We start from the raw sequence: 16,517 nt of genomic DNA on the forward strand, positions 1-16,517 counted from the left end.
TATCTGAAGTTTTCGTGCAAAATTAAACCATAAATACATTTCTTCCTCTTTGCAAAAAATATAAGCAAATGAGAAACATGCACAACACACACACACATACACACACACACACACGGGGAATTTCTGGTCAAAAGACACATTTTAAAAGTTAATATATAATCAGTTTAGGAATGAGTATCAAGATTTTAAATCAGTGCAAGTCAGTGATTTGGAAAGTGTACAACAAAGTAACCAAAATGAAAATTTTAAGATGTAAAATATTTGGGGTTAGGGACGTAGCTCACTAGTAGAACATTTCTCCAACATGTATAAGACTGGGTTAAATCATCAGCATGGCCCCAAAGAAAAGATACAGAATATTTCCCATAATTTCAAAATATTCTTTTGTTCACTTTTCTTTTCAAATCCCCAGATATTGCCCTTTCTTGTTTTATCCCTACATAGAAATGATTACTCTTCTGGTTTCTGTCACCATAGATTGGGTTTGTCTATTCATAATAAAGTTGTAAGTCTTTGAGAAAAGTCAGCTTCAAACATAGCCCAGGAATATAGTTTAGTATGTTAAAATAATCTTCAACAAGGTATGAAAAGCTTTCCAATGTTTGTCTATATTCTTAAGGTTAAAACTGACTGTGAGTTCATATATCTGTACGCCTGGATCCATATATCTGTACATTATAATATTTAGTTAAATCTTTTAGAAAGTATGGCAAAATAGTCTACAGAAAAAAATTATCTTTGTATTATTGTTTGCCTCCCAGAAATGACTATATAAACCCTGCAGTATTTATAACATTTTTTTTCCATTTGTAGACATTAGAGTTTGTGGATCCCTTTCGCCCTTATCAGTCCTTTGACACCCTGAAACGGTTCCTTCAGTTTGATGGAAAGGTTTTGCGTTTCTTCTGCCTGTGGGATGACTCACACTCACTGTTTGGTGACCGTAGAGAATTAGTCCTACATTACTTCCTGTCTGACCATACTATTGAAATCAGAGAATTACTGTCACTTAACTCAGGCCGAGAAGCTACGTCATCATTCCTTCGGAGGAGCAAGCTGCCCAAGGTAAGCAGTTTGAGGATGTCTGTGGATCAAGAGACTTGTCATTCATTGTTTGGAATGTTGTATGATGGCTCATGTGACACAGTTACTGTATGCTACTTGGCTAAGTTACGGCTTCTGTTGCTGTGCTAAAACATCATGACCAAAAGCAGCTTGTGGGGGAAGGGACTTTTTTCTAGCTTACAGTTCCACATCACAGTTCATCACTGAGAGAAGTCAGGGAAGGAACTCATGAAGGGCAGGTACCTGGAGGTAAGAGCTGGTGCAGGAGACATGCAGGAGTGTTGCTTATTCATTTGCCCTTTATGGCTTGCTTAAATTATTTTCTTGTATCACCCAGGATCACTTACTCAGGGGTGCACTGGCCACAGTGAGCTAGGTTCTCCCATATCAATCATCTATCAAGAAAATGCCTTACAGGCTTGCCCACAAGCCTATGTGATGGAGACTTTTCACAATTGAGATTTCCTTTTCTCAGATGACCTTAGCTTGTGCCAAATTGACAAAAACAAGCAAATGAAGGAAAACACCCCCCCCCCCCAGGGGAAGAAGCTAGCTAGCCAGCACACTTACGCAAGGAAATGAATAAACTTTTGTTGTTGTTGAATTCACAGCAATTAGTAATAAGAAATTTGGGATACTCTTGAAGTTAATTGATTGGCTTTGAGTGGGACATTGCTATCCTGCATCCTACCAAGGAGACCCCACAGGATTGATCAGGGTGTGAATACACACACGTACATACATGTGTGTACTCTAACATACACACAATATGCAAAGGAGTGAATCACAATTCTAAGTATAGTGAGTAGCCACCAAGTAGCCAGCCACCACCACAATGATGACATTGGCATTTTCTTTACTATGAAAAAGTTTTGTCAGGCTTGTTTCTATAAACACTTGTCAGAATTTGAGAAGGAAGGGAACTGGCACAGCAGGAATGACACCGAGACAGACCGGAATTAGACTTCTGGATTTGTCTTTTGATAGCCATGTGAGCATGGGCAAGCCACTTAACCTCTCTGAACATATATTTCCACACCTTTAAAATGCAGATAGCAGAGCTTCCATAACTAGAAGGCTTAAAATGAGATGATATATATTGAAAGCCACTCTCTGAGCACCCATTTCTTAATACCTATCAGGTTACAGAGAACCAAAGCTACTTTTCACAGGTCTTTGTTGCATTTTATTTCTGATTTGGATAAAATATTTAAACTTCATTCTTGCTGTTTCTAAAAAGGTTACTAGGAGCACTTGTTTCTTACGCAAACAACCGCTGCCATTCAGTCCCCCAGGAGGCTGCCCATAGTCAGTGCCTACTGCCAGAAGGCCTGCTGTGTTTCTTCAAGGCTGGGGGAAAGAGGTAGAATTTGTCCCTGAGGGAGCTCTAGAATATGCACAGCAGGCCTCCAGGAAAAGCCAGGGAAATCTGTTATTAGAATGTCTTTGAAAAATAGGTTAAATATGAAATAATGATGCGCCTGACATTTGTAGTATGTCTTGCAATCAGTAGCTTTATTTTATTTACTTATTCAAAAAATATTTGTTGAGTTCTGTTTGCCACTTTTTGAGCTATAATGAAAAAGAAAATTGCTTATGTCCTGCTTTGTGGAGGATAGATTCTCACTGGGGTGAGATCCAGAAGGGATGGGTGTACCCTTGGCTCTCAAAGCAAGGAGTAAGTAATGCTGCGGAGGCGAGAGAGTTAAGAAGCTGAAGTTCTGAGAACAATTTAGGCTGCTAGCTGTACTCCGTTTCCTACACTCAGGACTGGATAGCCTGTTAGACAGAACAAAGAGAGGTGGTGAGGAGCTAGACCTTCTTCCTTGGAGATGTTTGCACTTGGGGGATAAAAAAGATGACTGCCGCCGGGCAGTGGTGGCAGATCTCTGTGAGTTTGAAACCAGCCTGGTCTACAAGAGCTAGTTCCAGGACGGGCCCCAAAGCTACAAAGAAACCTTGTATAGAAAACCAAAAAACCATAAAAAAAAAAAAAAAAAAAAACAAGCAAAAAAGGATGACTGCCTGTACAACAATTGGAAAAATATAGAAAGTGGCCTGAGTCCATGGTGTATATTTTGGTCAAGTCTGGAAATGGAAGCAGACAATGGATTGAGTCTGACCAGACATCTCCATATGTCTGGTCATTCAATGGAGAACTAAGCAGATGGCTACTTGCAGGATGGAAGGTTGGCTGTGGTGATGTGTGCCTATAATCCTATCAGGTGAGAGGTAAAGAAAGATCAGGAGTTCAAGGTCATCCTAAGATACTTTGAGTTTGAGGTCATCCTCAAAAACAAAACAAAAGAACAAAAAAGACGAAAACCTATAGGATAGAGGTTGAAAAAAATGTCTATTGATCAGGATTGTGAAGGACATGTGGTAGTAGAACAAGAGATGGATAGACTGGCTTCTCACAGATGTTAGAATAGAGCTATGTGGTGCCCATTTCTGGCATGTATCCTGGGACTCCACCATCTCTGTATCTGGAAATATGTACCATGTTTGGATTTTATCTTACAGTACGGCCCACCTGGAATATTTCAACCAGGCCAGATAACAGACCGAGCAGTCCTCAATGTGTATGGGGGCTTGTCAGAATGGCGAGCAGATGGCTATCTGTTGGATAAATACCAGGTGAGAAGTCTGGGTTTTTGCTACTGATTCCTATGTGACGTCTGAGAAGTCTGGATGTTGGGGTGAATTGTATAGTCTTGCCTTGTGAGCTAATGAATGAAATCAAGAAATATATAATTATATTCATTCTATTGCGCTTTGTTAATAATAAGCATATTTAAATGCATGTAGAAATATATGCATTAAATTGCATTGCTTGTGCAAGCACTACAGTGTTAAAAAGATGCCTGGGAGGGGAAAGTGCTTGCTGTGCAAATGTAAAGACCTAAGTATGGACCCCTCCCCAGAACAGATGTAAATTTAGGCATGGTCAAGTTCATCTGTAATCCCAGTACTCCGATGAGTGATATGGGAAACTGGGGAGTCCTCAGCTGCTCAAAGGCTAGCTAGTGTGGCATACACAGTGCCTAACAACAAAGAGATCCTGTTTCAAAGGAGATGGAAGGTAAACATCATCACCTAAGGTTGTCCTCTGACTTGCATGATTCATGTTGAATATAGATGTACACATGAATCATGCACATGAACATGCATGTACATACACAATGCATCACACACATAGGCACAAAAAAGATAAAAAATTAATTCTTAGAGTTGATTTGATTTTAAAATTTAGTTGTAAATGATGATTACAAAAATCATAAGGTGATTTTTGAAAGATTTTGCTCAAGAGAGACCTTGGTGAGTCCCATGGTGGGTGGGGGACCATGTGAGAAACAGAATACATGCGATGGAGACAGAGTGTGAAGCTTTATTAAAGGGGGAGGAAGGGAATGGAGGAAGAGAGAGAGAGAAAGAGAAAGAAAGAGAGAGGGGAGAAAGAAGCAGAGAGCTGCCTCTTCAAGGAAAGGGCATGAAGAGAGGGAGAAACCAAAGAGAGCAATGGCAGGAAGCAAGAGATTGGGAGTGGGCAGAGCTTATCTCTTAAAGGGACAGGGTACTGACAGGGAAGTCCAGTATAATTATAACAATTTTAATTTTTTCTTGGGAAAAGGCACGTATTCTTGGGCAGATTCATGGGGCTAATGCTATTTTTCCTCTGATTATCAGCTAGGAAAAGTAGAGCAAGAGTTTTACACAGATCGAGACCTGAAAATAGGTGCCACCATCAATGTGTGGGGAAGGACAGTCCTCCTCTGTGACTGTGATGAATTTACCAAGACCTATTATAGGACAAAGTATGGAGTTGGTAAGTGATGCTCACACTGGTTAGGAAATATTTTTAACACTTTATTCCCTACTTAAGATTTTCTTTTTTTCTTTTCATATTCCTAAAAACAGGCTTCTAGGAGCAGGGTCATTGTCTCCATGTTAGAGGTGAAGAAACTGAGGTCCTTTGAGCTCAGTTGTCCAAGGGTATGTGATAGAGAGAAAAAGCCAAGAATTAAACTGTCTCATGTTAGGGGCTTCCATTTCCTTTTAGAAGCTTCTTTCTCTCTATAGTGTATGGTATTCTGGTAGAACACTTGAACTAGAAGTGTTAGATCCCTTCTCTTCATTTAATTCTTGGTTACCACAATGGAGGACATTCACTTGAGTTCTCTAGGGAAATCTCCTGTGCCAGTTAGCTTTGCATTTCTTGGTGAGGTCTAGCTAGGCTTCCTGTTTCTCTTTCCATAGGTATCAATTCCATTCCAGGCAAGGAAGTTGAGTTGAGTGAAAACTAGTGATTTATTATGTACGTACTATGTGTAGGTCAGTGTGGTAGGCCAGAGGTAATGCAGAGTTATAGAAGAGGCTTGTAGTCTAGAAGAGGGGATCTGAGCCCTGCACCACATTATGCAATATTATGAAAATCTAGAAGCAGGCAAAGGATGCTCTATAAAATCTAATATCGAAACATTCATTTATTAAACTCCCACTTCTACGTACTTTCTAAACCTTGTCTGTACTCATGATCCATATACCTGCTTCTGCTGTAACTGGCAAGATTTGCTGACCTAACTGGATGGGGTTTGGAATTGTGATAGTGTCTAGTACTCTATGTAAGCCTCCTTCAGTATCTGCAGGGAATTGATTCTAACCCTTCCTTCATAGCTACCTCTGAGAGATGCCTAAGACTTTCACTGAAATGATGTATCATTTGCAAACAACCTGTACACATTGCCCTATATGCTGTTTTATGTATGCGTTCACTCATTCATTCATTCAATTTGAGACAGGATCTCATCATATTTTTCAGTCTGACATTGAACTTGCCAATACTTCCTCCTTAGCCTCCTATGTAACTTGGGTAACAAGCAGGTGCCTTGCTACTTTAAATCAATTTTATATTACTTGTGATACTTCAATATAAATGCTATGTAAATATTTGCTATTGTTTATGGGAAAATGACAGGAAAAGAGACTATACATGACCAGTACTGATACAGAGCTTTTAAAAATCCATGATGGGCTAAATTTGGGTATGTGTACTACATATCTGGAGAATTGATGTGTACTTCTTTGAACTATGGCTTATTCACTTAAACATGCTCTGTGGGTGATAAAATGAAGCTGAGCCCCTGTAGCTTCTTAAAAATAAGGTGCGTTAATATTTTGTTTCATTTTGACCTTTTTTTTTTGTCTTATTGATTTTTGCTAGTTTTTCATTTTGTGTTTCTTGTGGGGGTTTTTGGTGCAGGAAAATTATCTATAATCTGTCAATCATGTTTTAAGTAAACACGGATTGGCCAGACAGGAAATATAGGCTGGAAAACCAGACATGAAGTAGAAATGGATGTAATGAGAACAGGAGAATTCTGAGAAGGAGGAAGCTGATTCCTCCCACTCCTGCCTAGACCATCAAAGCAGGATGGGACCTGCTTCACTAAAAAGGGTACTGAGCCACATGGCTAACATAGATCAGAAAAATGGGTTAATCAAGATGTGAGAGTTAGCCAGTGAGAGGCTAGAGCTAATGTGCCGATCAGCTTTATAACTTACAGAGATCTTTATGTGATTTTTCTCTGGGACTAAACAGCTGGGGGTACAGGCAGAACAGAAACCCAAACAAACAAGCCGCCCCCTCCATGTTGCAGAATGGTGCCCAACGTGGATAACTGTATCCACAGAAAGCCTGAGAAAGCTTGGGAAAGACTAAATATTTTGGTTTTCAGCTGTGGTAGGAAAAAAGTTGCTGTTTTAAAATGCCGGCTTTCTGGGTCTTCCTTGCAGGGAAAACTCTGACTAGTTCAGGCGGTCCTGATGGATACACTGTTGCAGCTTGCTTCCTGGCAAGGACCTTGAAACGCCATAGAGTTGTGGCAAAAAAAAAAAAAACAAAAAAAAAACAAAAAAAAAACCTCCATATTCCTTAGCAAATTAAAGACCCATGTGGTCAGAAAAAGAGAGATATGCAATAAAGAAAGATTCAAAGAGAAAGAAAACCTCCAAATGGTTTACAGTGTGTTAAAAATATATACAGGCTAAAGGTTAAAGTTCTCAGAGTAAAGAAAAAAAAAAAAAAAAAGAAAAGAAAGAGAGTAGCCTGGGAGGCAGAGACAGATGGATCTCTGTGAGTTCAAGGATAGCCTGGTTTACAGAGGGAGTTCCAGGACAAAGATACAGAGAACCTGTCTCAAAAAGCCAAAAAGTAAAAGTAAAAATAAAAGAATTAGAGGTTAAAATAAAGCCATGTAAAGATGGAAAATACACAGAGAATCTTGATATTGATACTGTATGTTACTATGCTCTCTTTGAATTGTTTGAATGCTGAGGAAGGAGCAACAGCTGCTAAAAGATATTTGCTTATAAATGCTTCAGAATTAATCCAAGATGGGTATTTTGAAAATACCTTGACTTTACAGTTGAAGTCAAAAAGTATGCTACTTACATAAAGCACACAAAGTGATTAGAATGGAAAGGACTTCTAGTTTTCCTTTCAGATTCATTAAGGGGATTGTTTTACCACATCTGCATGCTAGATTGATGAACATGTTTGTGTATGACAAGAGTCAACTTGGTGGCTGTACTTTCACTTTAATTTTTAAAATTGGTTCTCTTTATTAGACACAATGAACATATTTATTTTGAGGATTATAAACCATCATCCAGGAAGTTTCTAGTGGCCCGTAAATCATTGGGGAAAAGAATTTGCCATTAGTGAGTATAGATATCTGTTTATAATTAGTACACCTTCAATGAAGATGGAATATTTGATGATGATTCACAGAAAACCATTACATACACGTAAAGATTACTCTCATAAAAGGATGTAGTAAAAGATTACAGATTTTCATAACAACTCCAAGATAGCATGTGATTTCCCAAACTGAGTTCAAAATTTGGCTGTTTGTCAGCTTAATTTGAGAATGCAGTATTTACATTAGGAAAAAATGAACGCTGTAGTAGAGGTAGTTGGTCACTCATCCATTTCTTTCGTAGCTTCTACAGAGAATTTTATGAGGTAGTGTGAATTTTCTGGTATGTCCCAAACCTAGCTGTTCTGGGTAAATGTATTGGTTTTAAATTCTCTCTACTCCATTCCACTTGAATCTGTCCTTGTGTTTAATTTCTTTTAGTCCATTTTTCTTTGTTCCTTCTAGACTGTATTATATTATGTAAAAAATGTACTTTGTGCCTTCAAAGTTAACACAGCAGCATATTTTAAAGCAGAAAATTATATAAATACAAATTTAGGAAGCATTTCATAGTCACACTGACTTTTTAATACTTCTTACAACATGCAAAAATGTCTGATTTAACAAATACTATTACAAATGTTTTGAGTTTTAATACCATACTTAATGTTACAAATGACTATAGAGTATATCCATAGTGAAATCTGGAGAAGTGATTCACATTCTCTAATAATCTTTACATTTGCTTTTTTCTGACTTTTGTGAAGTTAAATTTATATACTTCCTGTTACTTAAATTAGTTATTAGTTATTTCTGGTATTTAAAAAATTAAAGAATTGATCTTTATTTTTCTTCATTACTGGCTGTGACACATTGGTAAAGATATTTATAAGGATGAGAAACTTTTCCATGTACTGTAACATTTGACATAAACATTAACAAGCAATTTTAATAGAATTAATGTGATAATAAGGGTGATAATTTTGTTGGTAATTCATGTGGTCTTAAATATTGATAAGATAGAATTTTATATACTATTTTTTACTGTTACTGAAGCCTAAACCAGAACAAAGTGCCACCAGTAACTATGACCCTGGAAGAGGTTGTTTGTGTATGTGTGTTTCTATCTGTCTGTCTGTCTGTTTCTGTCTGCCTCTCTGTCTCTGTGTGCAGGTGTGTGTGTGTGTTCCTGTTGGTAGATGCATGTGTCTGTATGTGGTAGCAAAAGATCAATGTTGGGTGTCTTCCTCAATGGCTCTCTACCATAATTTTGAGACATAGACTTTCACTGAACCTGGAGTTCACCAGTTCTGCTAGACTGGCTGGCTAGTAAACCCAATCTCCCCATTGCTGATATTATAGGCAGATGCTGTCGTGCTTGCCTGTTTTTTACGTAGATGCTGGGTATAGAACTCAGATATTCATGCTTGTGTAGCGACTTTGCCAACTGAGCCATCTCCCTAGCCCCCAGGGGGCAATCTCTAATGCATTATTCAGCCTCAGTACTTTAGACCTCTGTCTTACATAATAACGTTCCAACTTAATTTAGGAAAGAAAAAAAAATGGTAGACAAAGAAAAAGAGTTGGCCACAATCCAAGGAAGATGTATGGCTATCTTTTCTGTTTGTGTAGAAGTATAGGGTTTGATAGAATTCTGAAAGACATTTGAGCCTCTAGATAAGAAGCAGTCCCATAGAAAGATGAGATTCTTTCATTCATTTTAAGATTCCAAGGAGATGGTAATTTCATAGATGTCTTACACAGCTTTGTCCATTGTAACGTCTACATCAGCCAGTGTGGCCATCTTGCTGCTGACGGCTTCCCTGACAGGATGGAGTAGTCCATTCCCTCATTGTTGACGTGGACAAAAATAGATGGGCAGGTAAAAGATTGTTGGTTTTTCCTGTAGATGAAGATTTTAAAAGGTTCCAGGGGCCTAGTTTGTCTTTCTTGGCAGTAAAAAGACAAGAGATCTGAATTTTAACTATTCTTATCTAGGAATTTATGCCTTAGGTTATTTATTAATAAGATTTTTCTCTACTTTCTACTCTCTCCTCCCATTCTTTACTCTCTCTCTTCTGTCTGCTTTCTTCTAACAGTCTTGCTGTGTAGTCCTGACTGACTAGGTACTCACTATGTAACACAAGCTGGTCATATGTTCATGGCAATCTTCCTGACTCAGCCTCCCAGCACTGGGATTTACACGCATATTGCACCATACCCAGTTTATAGGACTAATTTCTGATCATTGATTTTGGTGATTGGTAAAACCAAAGCAGTAACAATCATTCATTCTCAAGGGTTTTGAGTCTTTCTATTGAGACTAAGGTTAAGATAATTTTAAAGCACATTTCATTTTCTGTAGTCAGTTCTGGCCACCTCTGCACTCTCAGGAATAGAAAGAAGAGAACATGGCAGAAGACAAGTCAGTGGTTACTTGAGGAAACGAGCAGCAGAGACAGAATAGTGTATGGCTTACCATGTGGCCTTGATGGACTTCCCAGCTTTACTTCTTTCACTCCCCCTGTAGAGATAGTAAGGATGGTTGAGAAATAGAACTTTGAATTCTGACGGTGTAATTCACTAATTGTTTGGTCTAGGTATTGACTACAAGCTGAGATGGATTTCCTTTGAAGCTAAGGAAGGTTTCATAGTTTTCAAGGTTCTTCTTTTATATAGGGGGTCCTAGTCAAAGGCTCTGGCCTAATTTTATCTTAGTAATTTGACATTCTTTGGCTTGAATGATTTTTTTTTTCAAAATTACATAAGCTTCGGATTTTCTAAAGTCTGGTTCTATCTGTGGGATATTAGATCACATGAGATGAAAGTTGAGGTATTTTGTGCCTTTCACCAATAATGCTTCTACCAGAAATGGCATATAGAATCATTAAACTCCATTTCTATACAGAATCTCTCTGAAATTTGTTTGAATCTACTCAGTCATGGATGAGCATTCAATTCATGTGTACAAGTCATTTGGAATGAGAAGAATCAGTGTATTTGGAAGACATGAGTGTTTCAGTGTCTACCCAAATTTTAGTTAGAAAATACATTTGGGAAGAGGCTTTGTACAAAAGGTGTGCCTTTTTATTTGCTCAACATTTCTGAATATCTGAAATAGGCAGGGTAGATGGGGTGATGACAACCCAATGGCAGCCAACGTCATGTATTATTCTGTGGCTTTGTGAACCTATGTGAGCTACCAGGGAGATTCAATTTAAAGTTAAATCTTGATGTAGAGTTTCCAAAAAGGATCTGTATGATGTTATAAAAGTCAAGGGTGCTAAAGTGGAACAGCTGTCATTTTTTTATACACTAGATGGCACTGTGGGTGCAGAGGAAAGCCCTAAATTGGTTCTTTTGTTTCTTAAATCTGTTGCAAAAATTAGGTAGTTGAGAAAACAACACCATGTTTTAAGACTTGTAGTGAAGGCTATAGAATATATTCTTAATGACTTTGCGATGAAGAATTGAAATCTTCGGTTAGTGCACTAAGATTAGTGTGTAGTATAATCTTGTGGCCAGTGCACTCTGATTAGTAGGTAGAGTTGTATGTATATGCCCTTGTTAGAAGAAACTGCTCAGGCCCCAATTTTCTAATTACATAAAGCTTTCCTGCCATTTCTATGGTACTTGCCCTGGAACAAAGGTAGCAAACAGTGGTGTTTTTGAGGTAAAGGTGAGCAAGGATAGAGTCTACTGCAGTTCAGATTTGAAGATTTGGGCTTTTCTCCTTTACCAAGATGTCTCTTTAATCACAAAATGAACATTAAGAAAGGTTGATGGGATTCTCCATAAGAACACACTGGTTGTCTCTTTTCACTGAGCCACGGAAAAATATTTTCTGGCAATTCCTTTGTCCACATGTCTGCTGTGAGCAGTTTCTGTTAAGATGAACCAATGCTCTTCTGGGGATTGTGCCTCAGGAAATCTCATACAAGGCAGCTAGGAAATCTAAGAAGAGTTGAAAGCTGAAAAATGTTTTTAAATCATAATTAGAAATGGCCTTATACCCTTAGCCTTTTGATCAATTAAAAACCCACTTAACATTGGTGTGCATTTTTTCTAATGATGTGTACCAAAATCTTGATTATTTCTTCTATTAGAAGTTTGACTATGGAGAAGGAAATGTTTACATTTGTAGAGCACTTTTTGTTCATAACTGAAACACCTATCAAGCTTGGGGAAGAAAGAAATACAAAGAAAGAAATCGGTTTTAATTTTATTTTGGGAAATGTTCTAGAATCTCTTTTGCCATTTGTAGTAGGTCAAACACGGTGACTTGGATAGATTGGGTCAGTATGTTGTTTGTTTTAGAAAGCACACTTGGTTCTTAAAGATGACAACACCATAAATGATTACCTAAGAGCTTGTCCCACTCTCATTTCTAACACATGATAAGTAAAAAAAAAACTCAACAGTATTGATCATATCATGCTCCATTTGAGAGTGTAGGCAATTGGGTATCTCTAACTGTTTGGGGTTTTACTTCATTATGACTACAGTTGCAATCTTATCTTGAGCAATAACATGAGTGACCTGGAACATGGCTGGTGACAGGAAGGGGGTTTTGTTTTGTTAATAGACAGTGAAATACAGTGTCTTAGAGTTGAATTGGAGGCAAGGAAGAGGGCTTAAAAAAGTGGATTCAAGGAGGAGGAACTGACCAATGGGTAAAGTTAAAAGTGAGGCAGTTGGAAGCCATTCCTATTGGGAAAATAACTTTTATTAGTGAATGTTGTCTGAAGATAAGAGAGGGCCAAATTGCAGGTTAAAACATGAAATTGATAGGATAAATTTTCAAGTTGAAATTTTCATATTGTTGAAAAATCAAAGGAAGAGCAAAATAATGTTCAGAAATGGGGGTGTGAGGTTATTTGATAAAGATTTCTGCTGTTTTTTTTTTTCATTTGAACCAATGACTAGTAAGTGAGCTCTGTGGTTGTTATAAACACGATTGAAACCTACTCTCATGTTTTGTTTGAAAGAGTTTAAAATAGTCTACAAAATCTTCATGTTCATCTTGAAATAATAACAGACCTTTCAAAACAGCCATAATCAGGGCAAAAAAATATTGATGTTTTGTTTGCCTGTGTTTTGTTATAGATGATTTTACCGCTATTTCATGCAAGCCTCCTCCTCTTCCAAAAATAGAAAGGAAATACCCACCTTACACTGGCTTTGGGTCTGAAGAGGATTCTTTCCGCTCCTGCGTAGGCCTCAAGCCCACACCTCATCGGAGGAACTTCAAAAAGTTGATGGAACTAGACAGGTGCCTGGGGGGACCTCGATTATAGTTCTATCTTTCCCAAAGATGTTATAACCTAACCCTGTCACACAGCTCATTCAATTTTGAGCCCAGGGACAACTTATTGTAGCTTTCCAATGAGGTTGAGGAATGTGTGGGGATTGACAGTTTCTCTCTTGAGAGTTTATTTTAATGTGTGATTTGGACACCTCTAAAGTCCTGTCATCCCTGGCCTGATGTCTTTCCATATCTGTCTGTCTTTCTCTTGGAATAATGCAGGGGAGAAGTCACCTGATTTCAAGGGTCAGAGAGCACATCGCTTTGAATTTCTGGGCCATACGCCCTCCATTACAACCACCAGATATGCCATTATAGTGTGAAAGTTACAAGGACAGAATGTAAACACATGTGTAATTTTGTGTTTCAGTAAAACATTTTATGGACATTAACATTTGAATTTCATAAAACGTTTACATATCACAATATATTATTCTGATCTTTTTCTTTTCAACCATGTAAAAGTGTACATTTAGCTCAAAGACTTACAAACACAGGTGGCCAGCTGGATTTGTCTCACAGACTATGGATTGCCAACCCCTACTAGAGAAATTTCAGTGGTTTGTTAGTGTTTTATGACATGTAATTTTAGAAAATTCATGTTGCTCTGACTTGAAAGATTTGGTTTGAGTCCAGTAAGAATAGACTGCTTACATTGCTGAATGTTAATTTCAGAAGATAGATTTTCCAAAGTATTCCTAATATACACGAGGCACAATCTGATCCTGAATCGTTCATGTAGAACATGGGCACTGGTTGTGGCCACCTTTTGATTCTTCAAGATGAGCAGGCCTTGAAGAAAAATCTCAGGGAAAAGTTGTGGGAGAGCCTTGCAGATGCTTGAATAGGATGTAAACTAAAAATTGTGGCTCTGTGTGAGGGAGATAATGGGTTGGGAGATGCTAGGAGAGAATAACAAAGGGAACATGTGTTAAGACTTGAAGAAGAAAAAGCACTCTTAAGTTGGTCAGATTGAATGGGGTCCCATGCTGTTGTCAAAATTTGAAGGAAAGCGAACTAAGTGTTATGCTGTATCTATAAAAATGGTTTAACTCACTGTCTGCGAATAATATGGAGTGTGGGAAGGTATACCTTTGCTGCGACATGATGTCATTTGTCTTTCAAGAACTCACTGTTTATTTTTAAGAACTTTAGAGTTTTATTTAAATTTCAAACTCCCATACTTGGGAGAATTAATTAATTAATTCGTGTGCTTCTGGATGGATGAGAAAGAAATGTTGGGGCGGGGCCCAGCAATCTCTTTATACAGGCACCCTGGGGCATCCTGCAGCATACTAATGTCTGGGAATCAACTGCATTTTACATGGAAAAGGACATCAGTATGGCCGTGTTCTTTTGTTAGCATTAGGCTAGCTTTCAGGGTAGACTTGGATGGCCTCTTTTTCAGTAACTACTGTTTGTAAGGACTTCCACTTGGAGGGTATGTACTAGAAGAATGTCCTTATTGTAAAAGATGAGGAACATTTTCTTATAACTAAGTAATATGAAATATTATTCAGGGTATTGCTCTGAAACCCAGGGAAATTAGTTCTTTGTGAATAGTTGACTTAGTTTCTCTGTCTGCCATGTAAAATTTGCCTCAGGACCCTAACTACAGATGGAATCATACATGTAAGTTGGACTCTTGGGTTGAAGGATGGGGATATAGGCACACATGTCTCGAATTTCATTCCTTTTCTTCACTGCTTGTTTTGTGTCAGGAATACACTTCCCTCTAGGTCCTCATACACAGTGACCTTGTTTCCATGGTAACTGGCACAAACTGGATGCACAGGACTGAAGTGCTTTGTTTTCTTTGTACCCACAATACTCTGCTGATCATACTTCTAATAATCATAGCACTAGTGATAGCAAGCAGTTAGTAGTTTGCTTTGGATTAACTACTTTATAGAATCTTATTTTACCTAATCCTTAAAACAGCCCTAGAAGAAAACAGATTATATTCTTGCGCCTACCTTCCAAATGAGGAAAGCAAGACACTAAGAAGCTCTGCAACTTGTCCAAACTCACAGCTAATTTTTAGTTGAACTAGGAAGTGAATCCAGGAAAACTTCACTTCTGGAGTTTACCTTCTTTGCCATAGAATCTGTATTTATTACATGACTTGGGGATTACTCACATATGTAATTTCTGCACTCCCCCAGGCTGAGAGTTCCTAGATGTAAGAGACCGATTTTACTGTTTACACGAGAGTTAAAAGAATGCTGGCGAATGTTTCATCCAATAAAAAAATGGGCATATGAATAAGTACAGTGGTAGACAAAATGCTTGCTAATCCTGTTCTTTTGAAAATATGTCTATTGTAGAAGTGTCTTGTCTGTCTGTCTGTATGCTCACCACATCCATGCTTGTGTGTTTCTGGAGGTCAGAAGAGGCCATCAGATCTGGAACTGAAGTTATGGGTAGTTTTGAACTGCTATGTGGGTGCTGGGAACTGAACCTGGGTCCTCTTCAAAAACAATAAGAATCCTTAATTGCTTAGCTATCTATCTCTCCAGCCCCACTAATCCCGTTTTTAATGATGGATCAAAGTAGAAGGACCAGATAACTTCCTTACAAGAAAGTTATTTCATACTCCTACTATTCTGACCATATAGATTCTAAAAAGTCATGGTTTTTTAATTTTATTATTAATCTTTCACTGGTTTCAGGTCTTGTCCATCTTTTGTTTCCACCAACAGCCCCCTTAATTTTTCCTATCATTACCTAACAAAAAAGGTCTTCACATGCTTTCCAATATGAAAACTTATGTATCTCTAGAGCAGTGGTTCTCAACCTGTAGGACAATTCCTGTGGGATTATATGACCCTTTCACAGGGGTCACCTAAGACCATCAGAAAACACAGATATTTATATTACCTTTCATAACAGGAGTGAAATTACAGTTATAAAGTAACAATGAAACTAATTTTATGGTTGGGGTCACCACAACATGAGGAACTGTAGTAAAGGGTGACCACATTTGGAAGGTTGAGAAGCACTGCTCTAGAGCTTTTGTTCTTGTTTGCTTTTGATCTTTAGAAAATTCTTAGTTATAGGTGAGCTTGGGGTGGGGGTGGAGGTCAACAAATATGTCCCAAGAACCTGCTGTGTGACTAGCATTTACTTAGGTATTTGTGATATGTCAGTGAACAAAGTAGCCATGCAAGCACATCTTCCCTCATCAAACGTCATTCTAGTTGAGGGAAATATGCACGAGAGGCACCCAAGTACATCAAATAGTATATAGAATGTGGTAAGCACCACATTAAAAAGAAAAAGCATTACTTTTCCACACAAAGGATCTAGGAGTACATAAATAATGAATATCCCTAGTTGAAATTTTCAGTGGTGCTCTGATAGATTTCTCTGAGGCAAAGGAACATAGTACATAGTCCAAGCAGAAGGAAGTGTCAGTATAAATGCTCTGAACAATGCATCTGACTAGA

General features: G+C 38.0%; 1 protein-coding gene across 3 annotated transcripts in view; it reads left to right on the forward strand.

Annotated features, from left to right (window-relative positions):
* Efhc2 (EF-hand domain containing 2) overlaps window positions 1–16,517 on the forward strand; it is a 152,886-nt gene that overhangs the window by 53,977 nt on the left and 82,392 nt on the right. For all 3 annotated transcript variants that reach the window (XM_050160829.1, XM_050160830.1, XM_050160831.1), the window contains exons 5-8: window positions 814–1,065; window positions 3,589–3,702; window positions 4,753–4,891; window positions 12,870–13,035. In XM_050160829.1, the coding sequence (XP_050016786.1) occupies window positions 814–1,065; window positions 3,589–3,702; window positions 4,753–4,891; window positions 12,870–13,035 (671 nt within the window). The remainder of the gene's footprint in view (window positions 1–813; window positions 1,066–3,588; window positions 3,703–4,752; window positions 4,892–12,869; window positions 13,036–16,517) is intronic.

This window comes from Alexandromys fortis, unplaced genomic scaffold (genome assembly GCF_014885135.2).
Source record: "Alexandromys fortis isolate MF-2015 unplaced genomic scaffold, M_Fortis_MF-2015_v1.1 scaffold_83, whole genome shotgun sequence".
Classification (NCBI taxonomy): domain Eukaryota; kingdom Metazoa; phylum Chordata; class Mammalia; order Rodentia; family Cricetidae; genus Alexandromys; species Alexandromys fortis.